At 52.1% G+C, this 15,170-nt stretch overlaps 2 protein-coding genes across 5 annotated transcripts in view; one reads left to right on the top strand and one right to left on the bottom strand.

Moving 5' to 3' along the window:
* DPCD (deleted in primary ciliary dyskinesia homolog (mouse)) overlaps positions 1–3,386 on the bottom strand; it is a 23,913-nt gene extending 20,527 nt beyond the window's left edge. Inside the window, exon 1 of one of the 2 annotated variants that reach the window (XM_033841977.2) lies at positions 3,273–3,386. In XM_033841977.2, the coding sequence (XP_033697868.1) occupies positions 3,273–3,336 (64 nt within the window). In that variant the 5' untranslated portion in view covers positions 3,337–3,386. The remainder of the gene's footprint in view (positions 1–3,272) is intronic. The other variant, XM_033841976.2, reaches the window with a different exon arrangement.
* Positions 3,362–11,710, top strand: POLL (DNA polymerase lambda). 3 transcript variants are annotated; one of them, XM_033841971.1, is made up of 9 exons: positions 3,362–3,488; positions 4,317–4,457; positions 5,195–5,489; positions 5,651–5,813; positions 6,172–6,489; positions 7,237–7,410; positions 7,973–8,101; positions 10,206–10,374; positions 10,823–11,710. In XM_033841971.1, the coding sequence occupies exons 2-9, from the start codon at positions 4,343–4,345 to the stop codon at positions 11,185–11,187; spliced, it is 1,728 nt and encodes a 575-aa protein (XP_033697862.1). In that variant the 5' UTR covers positions 3,362–3,488; positions 4,317–4,342; the 3' UTR covers positions 11,188–11,710. The 3 variants fall into 3 exon arrangements, with proteins under 3 accessions (XP_033697862.1, XP_033697865.1, XP_033697863.1); XM_033841974.2 differs by lacking the exons at positions 3,362–3,488; positions 10,823–11,710 and adding an exon at positions 10,653–10,797 and having other exon boundaries at positions 3,544–4,457; XM_033841972.2 differs by lacking the exons at positions 3,362–3,488; positions 7,237–7,410 and having other exon boundaries at positions 3,545–4,457.
* Positions 11,711–15,170: the final 3,460 nt, after the last annotated feature.

Raw genomic sequence — 15,170 nt, forward strand, 5'->3', positions numbered from 1 at the left:
AGAACAGTATGGAGGTTCCTTAAAAAACTACAAATAGAACTACCATATGACCCAGCAATCCCACTACCGGGCATATACCCTGAGAAAACCATAATTGAAAAAGAGTCATGTACCAAGATGTTCATTGCAGCTCTATTTACAATAGCCCGGAGATGGAAACAACCTAAGTGTCCATCATCGGATGAATGGATAAAGAAGATGTGGCACATATATACAATGGAATATTACTCAGCCATAAAAAGAAACGAAATTGAGCTATTTGTGGCACATATATACAATGGAATATTACTCAGCCATAAAAAGAAATGAAATTGAGCTATTTGTAATGAGATGGATAGACCAAGAGTCTGTCATACAGAGTGAAGTCAGAAAAAGAGAGACAAATACCGTATGCTAACACATATATATGGAATTTAAGGGAAAAAAATGTCATGAAGAACCTAGGGGTAAGACAGGAATAAAGACACAGACCTACTAGAGAATGGACTTGAGGATATGGGGAGGGGGGAAGGGTAAGCTGTGACAAAGCGAGAGAGAGGCATGGACATATATACACTATCAAACGTAAGGTAGATAGCTAGTGAGAAGCAGCCGCATAGCACAGGGAGATCAGCTCGATGCTTTGTGATCGCCTGGAGGGGTGGGATAGGGAGGGTGGGAGGGAGGGAGACGCAAGAGGGAAGAGATATGGGAACATATGTATATATATAACTGATTCATTTTGTTGTAAAACAGAAACTAACACAACATTGTAAAGCAATTATACTCCAATAAAGATGATAAAAAAGTATATATATATGTATGAGTTTGTATGCATGGAAAAAATATGGAAGTTTCTGTATGGAAATGTCAATTGTGATTATCTCTGCATGGTAGGATTACCAGTGACTTGTTTATTTGTTTTTCTTATTTCCACAATGAACATAAATTATTTATGAAGAAGTGTGTTGGGTTCTCATTAGCAACAGAAGTGATTCTTGGTGGGAAGTTAGTAGCATCCTACGCCCACTCACATACACATTAGGAGGATAAATCAACAGGAGAGGTTTGACAAGGCATATACACACCTTTGGCTTTTTTTGTTTGTTTTCTTTCTTTTGATTTTGGTTTGGTGGGGGGACTAACAATGTTGTTTTGTGATGTTACTCACAAAAAAACTTAACGAAGTCCTGACTGATGAAATATTTGTTTAAACACTGTCCTTTGACCAAAGGAAGTAAAAGCAGAGACTAGAATAGATATTTTGTACACCCATGTTCACAGCAGTAATTATTCACAATAAAAAAAGTGGAAGCAACCCAAGTGTCCATCGACACACTGGTGGATAAACAAAATACGGTATATACATACAACGGAAAAATGTTATTCAGACCTTAAAAAGGGAGGAAATCAAACTTTCCTCAAGCGACATGCGACATTTCCTCATTTCCACATGCGACAACATGGATGAACTTCGAAGACATTATGCTAAGTGAAATAAGCCAGTCACAAAAGAACAAATATTGTATACTCCACTTATATGAGGTTCCTGCTGTAATCAAATTCATAAAGACAGAAAGTAGAATGGTGATTACCAGGGGCTGAGGAAAAGGAGACTGGGGAATTAGTGTTTAATGAGTATAGAGTTTCAGCTGAAGATGAAAACGTTTTGGAGATGGATGGTGGTGATGGTGGCGTAACAATGTGAATGTACTTAATGCCACAAAACTGTACACTTAATAAAGGCTAAAATGGTAAATTTATGTTAAGTACTTCTTACAATAAAAACAAACCCCACTGTCCTATGAGATAATGTTCAGAATCTTTGGTTTGGCATAGGAGATCGATCACAACATACCTCAATTTATCTGCAATCTCTCTTCATTTTCCACCATTTCCCCTCATCGCTTGAGAAAAGCATCCTTTTATTCACTCTTGCATCCTAGCACCTAGTACCTTACACAGTGTAGGGAGATATTATGACTGGGTGAATGCTTTGGCCTCACTAAATGTTTTGTTATGCCCCTAGTAATCAGCCATATACTTTCACACCTCTGTGCCTTTACACGTGAGTCATTCTTCCTGGAATAACTATCCCCTCTTCTCCACTTAGCAAACACCTATTCATCCTTTAGGACCCATAAACATCACCTCTTCTGTCAGGTCCTCCTTCAAAGAGATAATCATTTTCACCTCTGTGCTCTCATAGCATTTTATAGAAGAGTCCAACCTCTATTTAACACACATGCTTTTGTTTATTTACATTTTTTTCCTGACCACTATGTGAACTCCTGGGACGTGTCTTTTTCTTTCTATCTGCTCTAGCACACAACCTGACACACAGTAAAAAGCATCCCTAAATACTGCATGAATAAATGAGCAAATGACCAGCTGACTTTAATTTCCACGCTTTCTTGACTGGCCTCTGCCTGTGGATGTCAGTCCCTGCTGGTTTCCTGAAAGCTACAGGAATTCAGACCAAATTCATTCTGGCTGCCAAGTGAGTCCAAGAAGGGACCCTGAAGCACTGGCCAGTCCTAGGGTGGAAGAAAGTCAGAACTCCATCCATACCTCTGTGCACACCTCTTCCAGGACCAGCACGAGGTGGGGGTAGGGGGTTGCTTTGTCTCCTCTAAAGACCCAGGGAACATTTAGAGGTTCACTTACAAAGATAACATTACAGCTGGAAAGGACCTCAGAGACAACACAGGTAATCCATCCACCTCATTTTACAGATGAGGAAAATGAGGTTCAAACAAGTAAAGAGGCCGACTGGGAAGCCCACGGTAAATTAAAGGCAGAGTCGTTAACTAGAGCCCAGGTGTCCTGCCTTTCTATGATACCTGGCTGCTTTCAGCAACAGAACCTCCAGACTGAGGTTCATCCCAGGTCAAGATTCAGTTGTACCACTGACTGACTCGGGGAGCTGGGGCCGATCTAAAATCCTGGATTTCAGTTTCCTCTTCTGTAAAATGGGGTCAAAACCACCTCTCGGGACAGCGGTGAGGAGCAAATGACGGTGAACGTGAAAAGAATTATTATTTATTAGTAACAAAACTCAGAGCGGAGTGAGGTGGTGTCCAGGAAACTAGGGTGTCCAGAGACGTGTGTTCCAGTCACCTCATCTCTCTGGGCCTCAGTTTCCTCATTTGCAAATGCAGTAACTGCCCTAGAGGGAGGCCGCGACCTTCCAGCCCTGCCGTCCTGGGCTGAGGCCCTTCCCGGAGGCGCCAGAGCGGAGGGCCGGACGCTGGGGGAAAGGACGAGGGTGCTCGCGGGGTGCCTCGAGTTACCGTCCTGCAGCAGCGCCGTCTTCTCTGCCGCCCGCAGACTCTCCAGCCAACCCGTCACCGCCATCTTCCCTCAGCTCAGCCGCGTGCCCGGCCGCTGCCATGGCAACCGTTTCCGCCTAGGGTCACTTCCGGATGACCCGGAAGAAGTTCTGGACATTTGCGTGTTCCCACCCCGCAACCCCTCACGCCCTTCGTCTGCTCTCATTGGCTGCTCTGGTAAGTAATTTACTCCTGCCCACACCTGGTGACCCGTCCGGCCTGAAGTTGACCCCATCCGGCAACTAACCTGGGGAGTGGGGAGGAGCCTTCAGGGCAGGATCCAGACAGTCCATCCTTCGCCTGGCCCCCAGCTGGGGGAGTCCCGGGCGCGCGCCAGCTGCGTTCGCGGCGGGTGCCTCACACCTGCCAGCGTCTTCTTCACCCCCAGCTGTGAGGCCGAGACTCCCCCAATCCGGGAAGGCGCCCCACACCTGCTGCAGCCGTGCATTTCCCTGCAGCTGCGGGCCTGCGCTCCCCCCGTGCTGAGAGATCCGAGACCAGGGCAGGTGCAGGGCGTTCCCCCACCCCGCCTCCTTATCTCCACCTACCATCTGCGGGTGTGTGATGGGGGTAGAGAAAGATTATATACAGGTCCCCCCGAGTCCCCACTCATTTTGGGAGCCCAAGTCCTTCCTAAAGACGGAGCTCCATTCCTAGCCTGGCATCTCGTTTTGGTAAAGCCTTTTGGAAGTGGGATGCAGCAGGAGCAGACACTGCACACTTAATCTTCAGAGCAACTCCCTGAGGAATGATATCGTTTGGTACCCATCAAAAGTTCCCCCAGTAGTTCCACTCTTCCCCTTATTTTCCCCAGTACTCTGAAAGTGGTGAGTATAGAGCTAGGCTAAACCACCCAAGTTCAGTTGGGTTTTGGGAGACTCCTGGGAACTTGGCTACTGTCCCCAAGGCCTGGTCAGTAGAGACCCCACCTTCATAGTCAAAGGGGTTGGGGGGCCTCAGTTCTGGGTTTCCACATGACAGCTGCCCTGATCAACCCTCCAACAGAAAGGCCAGGCTCCAGCCATACCTCAATGGACTCCAGGGGCATCTTGAAGGCATTTCCCAAGCGGAAGAAAATTCATACCAATCCATCATCAAAAGCACTTGCAAAGATTCCCAAGAGGGAAGACGGAGAAGAAGCAGGAGGTGAGTGGACCCAGCCTCAGAACCCTCATGTGTTTGAGCCTGAGGCTTCTTACTTCGTTCATGCCCAGAATCAGATATTGCAGTTGACTCTGTCCGCCCAGAGCCTGCAGGTTTGTTTTTACCTGCCTTGTCCTAGGCTTGGTCCCCAGTCTTTGACAGGCAACTTGCTGTTTTATCTTCTACCCCACCCTGAGACCTCCATAAATCAGAAAATACTCCCTGGTCCCTAAGGAAATGACTGGCAGAATCATTTGCTCTCTAGGAGGTTGCCTGCTGCTGCGGGGAGGGGATCCTTCTTAGGTCCCCAGACTTACAAGTTATTTTGCAGCCAAATTGACAAATAGATGGCAAAAGCTTACATGGTGGGCTGGGTTGGGGGAGGGGAATCTATTAGACTGTGAGGCTTATAATGGCAAAACATGTGCTTTGTGCCTGATACATAATAAGTGTCTACTAATATGTGTTGAAAGAATAAATGATCAAATGAAGTGATTTACAGGGTAACTACAAGGTGCCAGACACTGTTCTAGGTTATATCAGGGAACAGGACGTATCAGAATCCTTGCCCCTTACATCAAGTGATGGCCCATAGGAAATTAACTGTATGCCTGTGATGGAATCCCCAGAAGGCAGGCTGTCTGGGTGGAGGAAAACATTTGGGGGGAGGGGACTGTGAAGGGTTCATTGGGATCATGTCTGAAAGTATGACAGTAGGTATCTGGATGTCCCCTCCACAGAGTGGCTGAGCTCCGTGCGGGCGCATGTTGTACCCACTGGCATTGGGCGAGCCCGGGCAGAACTCTTTGAGAAGCAGATTGTCCAGCATGGTGGCCATATATGCCCTGCCCACGCCCCAGGGGTCACTCACATTGTGGTGGATGAAGGCATGGACTGTGAGCGAGCCCTCCGCCTCCTTAGACTGCCCTGGCTGCCCCCAGGTGCTCAGCTGGTGAAGTCAGCCTGGCTGAGCTCGTGCCTACAGGAGAGAAGACTCGTGGACACAGCAGGATTCAGCATCTTCATCCCCAAGAGGTAGGCTGGTCCTAGTCTTTCCTCAGATGTTTTCTTGAGCTATTAAACTCTCATCGTCTTAATTGGACACATTAAAAAACCATGATTTCAGAGTAGAGAAGGATTGGGAACAGAGATAGCGTGAGACTTTGGTGTCTTAACCTCCCATCACCATCCTGCAGGTACCTGGATCAAGCACAGCTCAGCAAAGCAGACCAAGACTCTTCGACTCCTCCTGGAGCTAGTGAGGCTCAGCTCAGGACAGCCCTCTCTCCTTCCCCTCCTCGCACCAGACCTGTATCTCCTTCCTGGAGGGCAGAGGAAGTCGCAAGCCTCCAAGCACAGGTGAGGAGCCTCCCAGGCCCCACAGCTGTCTTCTCCTGGGAACTAGATCACAGAAACAGGGAGAGCCTGATGGTTGTTTAGAATGTCCCAGGCCCCTGAGAGAGGAGGGCTCTCTTTACTGTGAAGCCATTTAACTCTTCTCAACAGTCATCACTCCTGCATTTGCCCAGGCCATATCCACCACATATCACTGGGGATCCCAGGGCTGGGCCCTAAGGGGAGCGACATGGAACCCAAATCTGCTGCAGAAGACCTAGCGTCCTTCTTGGGTCTGACTAGGAAACTCAGCCCCCACCTCTGAGGAGCCCTCCTCATGGGGGGCATGAACTTATTGTCTCTTCTCCTTCTCTATGTCAAGCCCGGCTCTGGTGGTGAAACCAGTGATGGGGAAGAGACCCAGGTTGGCGCAGCTGATCTGGAAGCCCTGATCAGCGGCCGCTACCCAACCCCCCTTGAGGGAGATGGTGAGCCTAGCCCAGCCCCTGAGGGCCTGGATAAGTGGGTCTGTGCACAGCCTTCGAGCCAGAAGGCGACCAACTACAACCGCCACATCACAGAGAAGCTGGAAGTGCTGGCCAAAGCCTACAGTGTTCAGGGGGACAAGTGGAGAGCCCTGGGCTATGCCAAGGCCATTAATGCCCTCAAGAGCTTCCACAAGCCTGTCACCTCCTACCAGGTACCTGGGGGTCAGGGGAGGGTATGTGGGGGGCTGGGGGGGTCTTTTCTTTGCTGGCCAGAGGTCGGTGGAAGCACCAGTCACAAGTGGGGATCGGGTGGAGTGATTAAGATTCTCTGATGTTTGGGACTTGCACAAAAGAAAAAAAATGGGGAGATTAATGAAAGCGGCTTGTCAAAATCTTGATAATTATAAAAGCTGGGTGATGGGTACTTGGGGTCCAGTATACTGTTCTCTCTCCTTAGGAATTTTTTCCATAATAAAAAGTTTTTTAAAAGTTCAGGCTCTGAAGGTCAACAGACCAGAGTTTGAATTCTGGTTCCCATCATTCACTAACTGTAACTTGCCTAAAGTAAGTTACTTAAACCCTCTGAGCATCAGTTTCCTCAAAAGTAAAAAGGGACTAAGAATAGTAACAGACACAGTATTCCCATGAGGACTTAATGAGATGACCCCTGTAATGCAGGACCTGATACAGGGTAAAGCCTCATAAATATTAGCTCCACTATTATGATGGCAGTGGTGACTAGTATCGTCATTATTGCCTTTCCTCTGCTTCCTGTGCTGACCTCCATCCCTCTGGGAACCAGCAGATAAGTTTCCCAGCCCATTCCATCCAAACTTCTTATCTTCAACTCTGCCCGAGCTTTATACAGCTATCATTTGCCCACCGGCCATACTGGCTTTTACTCAGACATCTGCTAAAGGAGTCAGTTTCCTTCCTGCCTCTGCCTGCCCTTCCTCTAGGAGGCCTTCAGTATCTCCGGAATTGGAAAGCGGATGGCTGAAAAGATCGTAGAGATCCTGGAGAGCGGGCATCTGCGGAAGCTGGACCACATCAGTGAAAGCGTGCCTGTCTTAGAGCTCTTCTCTAACATCTGGGGAGCTGGAACCAAGACTGCCCAGATGTGGTACCATCAGGTCACACCCTGTCCCAGCCCCCACTTCAGTTTTACTGTATCTTAGAGCTCCTGTCCCACAGTCCTGTTACGCTGTGCTTTGATGAGAATGAACCCAGACTATAGAGAGACCACTTCTCAAAGGGACCAGGGCCCATGCAGATCCCTCTCTTGGCTCTCAGAACTGCCCTGTTGCTTGGTATCGTTGAGGCTTAATCTGTGGTGTAGGCAGAGACAAGATCTGTCCCCTAGACCAGCAGGGGCCTTCCTGAGGAGACCAGGCCTCTGGGCTGAGTATCCAGAACAGTGGTTCCCAAACCCAGCAATGCCCAGAATCACCCCCAGATCGATGGAGTCATGAACCAGTGTTTTAGGATTATGGCAGGGCTGGACTGAGGTGTGTCTTCCATGCCCCCTGCCTTTCCCAAGTCCCACTGATTACAGACCCAACCGCTCCTGGGGTTGGTCCTGCCTCAGGCTTTCCTTGGAGTCTGGGGGTGATGGAAGCCTTGTGTGTGTGCTTATTCACTGCCTCTTCATTGGTCCTGGATCCTCATAGCCTTCCCATCTGGCTATTTTCTCAGGGTTTCCGGAACCTAGAAGACATCCGAAACCAGGCCTCTCTGACTACCCAGCAGGCCATTGGCCTGAAGCATTACGATGACTTCCTGGATCGCATGCCCAGGGAGGAGGCTGCAGAGATTGAGCAGACAGTAAGCAGGTGTCCCAGACCAGTAAGGAGAGCCAGGTCCTACTACACCGTCAGGGGCTGGCTCAAAGCCAAGAACTCCGGATCCCTCAGCAGGGGAGCCCAGCAGGCAGAGGAAGCTATGGGGGGCCAGAGGTTGGGACTAGTGGGGAAAGAGCAATTGGCTTAGGTAGGAAAGGGCTGCAACATTAGCTCTCTGCAGTAGGGTTCTCAGTATCGGGCAGAGTTAGCACTGGTTTAGGTGCTAGAATGGTGTTAGGACTGGGTTAATGTTAGGGCTAGATTAGAGATGGATTACGGTCAGAACTACTCAAGGATATTGGGATTTGAACTGGGCTATGTTAGGGTGATCAGGGCAGAGGTTCTTAACATTTTTTGATTCACAAACTTCTTTGAGAACCTAATGAAAACCATGGACTCTTTCTCTCCACAATTTTTTTAAATGTACAAAATTTTATATCTCCAGAAGTACACACCTTCTGCAGGTCACCCAAGGCTGGTTCAGGGTTTGGGTTAGGGTTGGTGTAGAAGCACAGTGCCAATAGGACTAGGTTTGGGGTTAGAGGAAAGCTAGATCAAGAGCTGAGTTAAGGTTAGGCCTGAATTAGGAGTAGGGTTTTCTTAGTGTTGGATGCTTTTAGTTAAAATTTGTGATTGTCCTGGAAATAAGGTTCAGCCAAGATTAGTGTTTGGTGTAGAGCTGGGTTAGGGATTCAGTTCATATAAAACCTAAATTAGAGGGAGACTAGGGTACATTTGTTCAGTTGGCATTAGGGGTAGGGGCTGATTTGCTCCTACTTTGGTCTATGATTCTGATAGAGTAGGACTCCCTGGAGACTCTGGCCCAGCTTAGTTGAAATCAGCCTCCAGCTCTACTCCCAGCCACAGGACTCTGAGGCTAGTGTGGGAGGGACAGCCAAGCCCCTTTGTCCACCCATCACCAGGCCTTGGTGCTAGTGATGACCTGTCACTCAGCCACGGTATCTGGGCATAGAGAATGCCCCAGCGAGCCTCCAGCCCTGACCCACTGGAACAGAAGTGGCTCCCCACCTGGCCCACTCTCCCCATTTAAGGTCTCCAGCCTTAGGAGGTTTTGATGGGATTACTCATCCTAGGCCTCCTCCATCCTCTTGGGAGGCTCAAGAAGGGAATTGAGGGGATTAGCAGAGCCTGCCTGTCAGGAGAATTGAGGTATCCAGGGCCCCAGAAATCTCAGTGTCCCGGGGAGGAAGTGGGCGCGTGTGTGTGTGTGTGTGTGTGTGTGTGTGTGTGTGTGTGTGTGTGTGAGAGAGAGAGAGAGAGAGAGAGAGAGAGAGAGAGAGAGAGAGAAAGAGAGAGAGAGAGATCCGCATATGAAAGACCTCAGTGTTTCTGGGGTGGAGGCTAATGGCCCTATCCCCCCTCAGTGAGGGATGATCCTTCAGCTGACAGTTCCCTCTGTTTCAGCTCCCTCCCCACCGAGCCCCATTCCTCCAAGTAAGGATGTGGGCATTGGCTCAGAAGTGCTTCCCTTTTGCTTTCCCTCCTTTCCTTTGTTACACGTGCAGCTGTATTTCTAGGCTCCATCTCCCCCGAGGCCTGGGCCTGGGGCACCCTGCCAGCCACCTGTCAGGCCTCAAGCCCCAACTCACACACTCTGCCTTTAGCTCCAAATCCAAAGACACCTGGGGCTGTGGAGACCTGGCTGAGGGCTTCTCGGCACCCAGCCCTTTGTCCTCAGTGGAGTTTCACAGACCTGGGTGCATGGGTTGGGACAGAAGCCCAGAGAAGATATGTCTCTCTGCTCTTGAAGAGCGGTGCCTTCCCTCAGAATCCGAGCACATCTTCTCATCTTCTCATCTCTCTCCTCAGGCCACCCCCGGTGATGTGAGCACGTTTTCTTCTCTTCTGTCCTAGCCGAGGTGGAGAACTGCCACCCTCCAGGGTGGAGCTCTGCCTCTGTTCCTTGGGGCTCTCTCCCTCAGGCTGGATCATGCATCCAGGGATTGGCCTGGGGCATGAGGGGGCATGTGGGCTCCTGAGTCAAGGAAGGCCCTTGCGCTGCTGTGATGAATTCCTGGCAGGGCTTGAGGCCCACAGGCCTCACCTCCCTCGCTGTCCCTTCTCAGGTCCGGGAAGCAGCTCAGGCCTTCAACCCTGGGCTGTTGTGCATGGCATGTGGTTCATACCGACGGGGGAAGGCAACCTGCGGTGACGTGGATGTGCTGGTCACCCACCCGGACGGCCGGTCTCACCAGGGCATCTTCAGCCGCCTACTGGACAGCCTCCGGCAGCGAGGTATAAGCCCCACCCCTGGGTGAGCCGGGGGGCAGGGGAGGAGTGGCCCCCAGGAGGGAGAACCTCAGAGTGGCAATCTCTAGGCAGGAAGCAGGGGAAGGCTGCTTCATGAAAATTCCACCTCTCTCCTGTGGCCAGAGCCACTTCAGGGAAGAGATGAATCAGCTTCCCCTACCTCCCAAGAGGTGCTCAGTAATAGCTGCAGTTTGAGTGCCTCCTCTGATCGTTCTGTGCCCCTGTGGGGGACTTGGAGAAGAATTACTATGCATGTTTTACAGAAAAGGACACAGACCTGGAGAGGGCAAGGTCGCCCAGCAAATAAGTAGATGAGCTGGGAATAGAGGACCCAAGGATAATCAGGAGAAGCCTGGGAGGTTAGGCGGCCCAGGCCTGGGCAGCCCAGGGCCTGGCTCCCTGCCCTCCCAACAGCCCTCCTGTATTGGGCCAGGGTTCCTGACGGATGACTTGGTGAGCCAGGAGGAGAACGGCCAGCAGCAGAAGTACTTGGGTGTATGCCAGCTCCCAGGACCAGGGCGGCGGCACCGACGACTGGACATCATTGTGGTTCCCTACAGCGAGTTTGCCTGTGCCCTGCTCTATTTCACTGGCTCTGCCCACTTCAACCGCTCCATGCGGGCTCTGGCCAAGACCAAGGGCATGAGCTTGTCGGAGCATGCGCTCAGCACAGCTGTGGTCCGGGACACCCAAGGCCTCAAGGTGGGGCTTGGCCAAGTACTGCCCACCCCCACTGAGAAGGATGTCTTCAGGCTCTTAGGCCTGCCCTACCGAGAACCAGCTGAGCGGGACTGGTGACCCACGACTGGGGGAGGGGGTGCCAAGCTGGACCAGCTGCCCCTCCTGGCCATTCCTCCAGCCTCAGCTGGCTGAACCTCACTCTTTCAACCACCAGCTCCTCTGGGCCTGATGGAAAAGGCCAGCCTGGCTCCCAGGGCTACCCAGCCCTCTCCCTGACAGGAACAGGGTGCTGCCCCTTCTACTCACCATTGCCCCTGGGAGAGCTTTGCACATGGTCCCCTGCCCCATTTTAAGCAGGAACTGGTGCCTGGTTTGAGGCCAGCTTTCTGTGCTGAAGGCCCAGGCATCCCCCTTCTCTACCCCAAGGAGAGTCTAGCATGGGATGGGGGCTGCAGGGGAGAGGCGCACAGCTGAGGCCCAACATCACCCAAGACCCTTCAGAGCAGGAGAATGAGCCACTCCACGTGTGCTCCCTCCGCCCACCTCACTTCCTGTGCAGCTGGCAGTGTAGGGAAGGGGCACCCCAGGCGAGATGAGGATAGCATTGGAACCAGTAAAGTGCACTTGACATTCAACCTGCCTGGTGTGTCTGTGAGCTGCTGCAGCCTCTGCCTGCCTTTCTTCTCCCGGGCGGGGACAGAGATAGGAGGTGAATGGGAACCCAGAGAGGCCAGTTAACTGTTCTCCAAATAGGCCGGGCCTGAGTCAGCTCCTGAACAACTCAGAAGGGGGCAGGGGTGGACATTAAAAGGGAGAATTCATGGAGTCGGGAATTAGGAGCGCCTGTCTACCCATCAGCATATCCTGTGGACCCTGCCCTAGAACAGGTTATCTGAGGACATGAACAAAGGTGGCAAGGCTCATTAGGAAGAAATAAATGGTGACCTGTGTGCCACTGACAGGGCTGAGGCAGTCAGGGATGGCTGCCTGGAGGAGGCGGGGGCAGCCTGGCAGGAAATAGCCTATTTGAGAGGGGTAAGCAGCTCTGTTTGGGGACAACTAAGGAACCTGCTTTAGAGGGGATGCTACGTGCTGGGTGTCGGGAGAAGGCCAGGCTGGTAGAGGACTGAAAGTCAAGCTGAGGGGCTTAGTTTGATAGAGCAGCTAGGAGGGTCCAGCTAGTGGCATCAGGATGGTTTCGTAGACTGGACCTTGCAGGACAGGAAACATTTGGTAAGGGGAGAGGGGCACTGGGAAGGTTTGGGCATACCAAGTACAATATAAGGAATATCGGGCTCAGAGGCAGGAGAAGGTGGCTGCGTTGGAGGAGCACCAAGGAGCCCGGGCTGCAGAGTTGGGCTCCACCTGAGTGTGCTGGCAGTGAGGCAGGGAGGGGGCGGGTGCCGAGTCCTGCATCTGTTGGTAACTTGCAGAGTCCCAGAGCTGGCCTTTGTTGGCCTGGTCTCAGGAGATCCCAGCAACCTTAGAATGGGCCCCTCAACTCTAGTTCAGAACCTTGAAGTCCAAGCCGTGGGGCCTTGCCTGCATGGGTCATGCCAGGGAAGGAATCAAAAGCCGTGGGAGTCTGGAGGGCCCCTTTCACAGCTCAGTACCAGAGAAGCCACATCAAAGGGCCAGAAGCTTTCGTGAGGGGCGAGCCTCTCCTCGGAGCTTCTACTCCCAGGGAGGTGTGGCTGCCCCGGGCCTGGACTGGAAAAGAGGAGCTGGGACATCTCTGGGCCCCCCAGGTGTTAGGGCTGCTTTCAGTTCCCCTTAGGAGCTCTGCTAGTCTACTCAACTGGGCCCTCCATGCCCGCCACCATCCCCAGTAAGGGGTGGAGTTGACAGAAGCCCAAAGCCTGGGGTGTCCGTGTCCAAACGTTGCTGCTCCTCTCTTTTCGCTTCCCACTTGAATGCCCCAGCCTGCTCAGCAGCCTCTCCAGACCCAGAGGAGCAAGGCCTCCAGGGCTAGGAGAAGAGGGAACCAGTGGGTCACAGGATAAGTTGGCCAATTAACCCCTTCCTACACACAGGAAGTCTTCAGAACCATAGGGAGGGATAGTGCTGACTTCTGGATCTGGTACCAGGGGCCTGGCCCCCTTTCCTGCCATCTCTTGTGGGAAGGAGGGAAAGGACCCCCCAACCCCCCCCCCCAGGAGACTCAGAATTCTGGAGACCACCTTCAAACTGTACAAATTCCTGGTCCCACATCCTGGTAAGGGCAACAGGAAATCATGGGTTAAAAAGGAGTGCCCACACCCTCCAGAGAGACCCATCCTGCGGGTGGTGTCCTCTGGGCTGCTCAGTGTGGCACAGGAGCCCAGGAGAAGAGCTAATGGAGGATTCTGTGTCTTGAGAAGGCTGCCCAGTTTGGCAGAGGGGGCGATCCTCTGAGTCCAAACTAAGCAAAGGGTGTGTTGGGGGGTTCCCCAGCCACTTGAGCGCTGAGCCTGGTTCCTGGGTGGGCTTTCAACCCAGTGCCCCATCCTGCTAAAAGGGAGACTGAATTTTGGAGCCCTGGTGGGAATCGGCATCCTATCTAGCAACTGAGCACCCCAAAACTACCACCCACTCACCACCTGGCCCTAACAAAGAGGAAGGGCCCCACAGGCCTACTTCCTGCCCCTAGCTCAGCTCATCGTCACTCTCTCCCTGAGCCACAGTGGTCTCTGGCCAGACCACAGGTATGGTGGGCAGGGTAACGGTCTCCCAAAGATGTCCACAGCCTAATCCCTGGAACCTGTGAATATGTTGCCCTACTTGGTAAGAAAAGGACATTGCAGATGCGATTAAAGTTAAGGATTTTGAGATGAGGAGATTAGCCAGTGGGCCCAATCTAATCATGAGTCCTTAAAAGTGGAGAACTTTTCCTGGCTACAATCAGAGAGAGAGGTGACAAAGGAAGGAAGGTTAGAGAGATGTGATGTTTCTGCCTTTGAAGACAGAGAAACGGGACTACCAGCCAAGGAATGTGGGCAACCTCTAGAAACCGGAAGAGGCAAGGAAACAGATTCTACTCTAGAGCCTCTGTAACAGAACACAGTCCTGCCAACACCTCAGTTTTATTCCAGGGAGACCTGTGTCAGACTTCTAAACAATAGAACTGTTTAGTAATAACTGCGTTGTTTTAAGCCACTAAGTGTATGGAAATTTGTTACTGCAGCGATAGAGGACCAATAGACAGGGCATGTCTTGTTCTTTCCCTGTACAAAGTGAGCAGAGGGATGGTGGGTGTGAGCAGGCCCTGCTGCGAGGTGGAGGGTGTCCCCGGAAGTGCAGTGGGGTGTGGGGAAAGGGAGGGGCCTCCTTACATGGCTGCAGTAGGGGAGGGGCAGGTGGTAGGCAAAGCTGGGAGCCCAGTCCTCATGGACTGGCTGCCCCGTGCTCAGTCGGAGCCTCCCAGTTTCCCCCTGCACTTTGTGCCTCAGGTACAATCCTCTCCAGGCTGCTCAGCCCCAGCCCTGCCAACCCGGGAGCCTCATCTTTTCCCAGGGCCTGGATTGATAACATTGGCCCAAGACTTGCACTGAAAGGGGAACGAGACCAGGCCAAAGTTTCCTCCTGGCTTCTGGCTGCTCCTGGGGGAGCAGGTGTGGGCACAGGGCCAGGGTTTCCCAGGCCTGGAGTGGGCCCTACAAGGTGGACAGGTCCAGCCATGTCCTGCCCTCCAGGACCCAAGGGCTGGGAATGGGAAACCCAGGCCCTTTGTCCTGCTTCTCCACAAGGGGGTTATGAGTTCCTGTCCCTTTAAACAGAATGGGATGCTTCTTGCCAGGACTAGGAATGACAGCTTGGAGAAGACATCATTTCCTCTCTTCACTTCCCCAACAGGAGAGACCCCCTTTCTAGGCCCTCCTCACCATCCCAGAGATCAAGCTCACGTGGCAGCTACAGCTGTTCGGGCACTTGCTGCTACCCATACTCTGCAGACACCAGCTGCACCAGGCCTAGAACGGGCTCAGCCCCCAGACCTTTAGTCCTCTGTCGACTCTGCCCTTCAGTCTGGACACCAGCCAGATAGTTTTCCAGAACGCCTGAGCCACTGGGCAGCCCTGCTTCTGAGCTCTGGAACAGGGGGACCCTCAGGGCTGAAGTCCCCA

The sequence above is a fragment of the Tursiops truncatus genome, chromosome 16 (assembly GCF_011762595.2).
Source record: "Tursiops truncatus isolate mTurTru1 chromosome 16, mTurTru1.mat.Y, whole genome shotgun sequence".
Classification (NCBI taxonomy): domain Eukaryota; kingdom Metazoa; phylum Chordata; class Mammalia; order Artiodactyla; family Delphinidae; genus Tursiops; species Tursiops truncatus.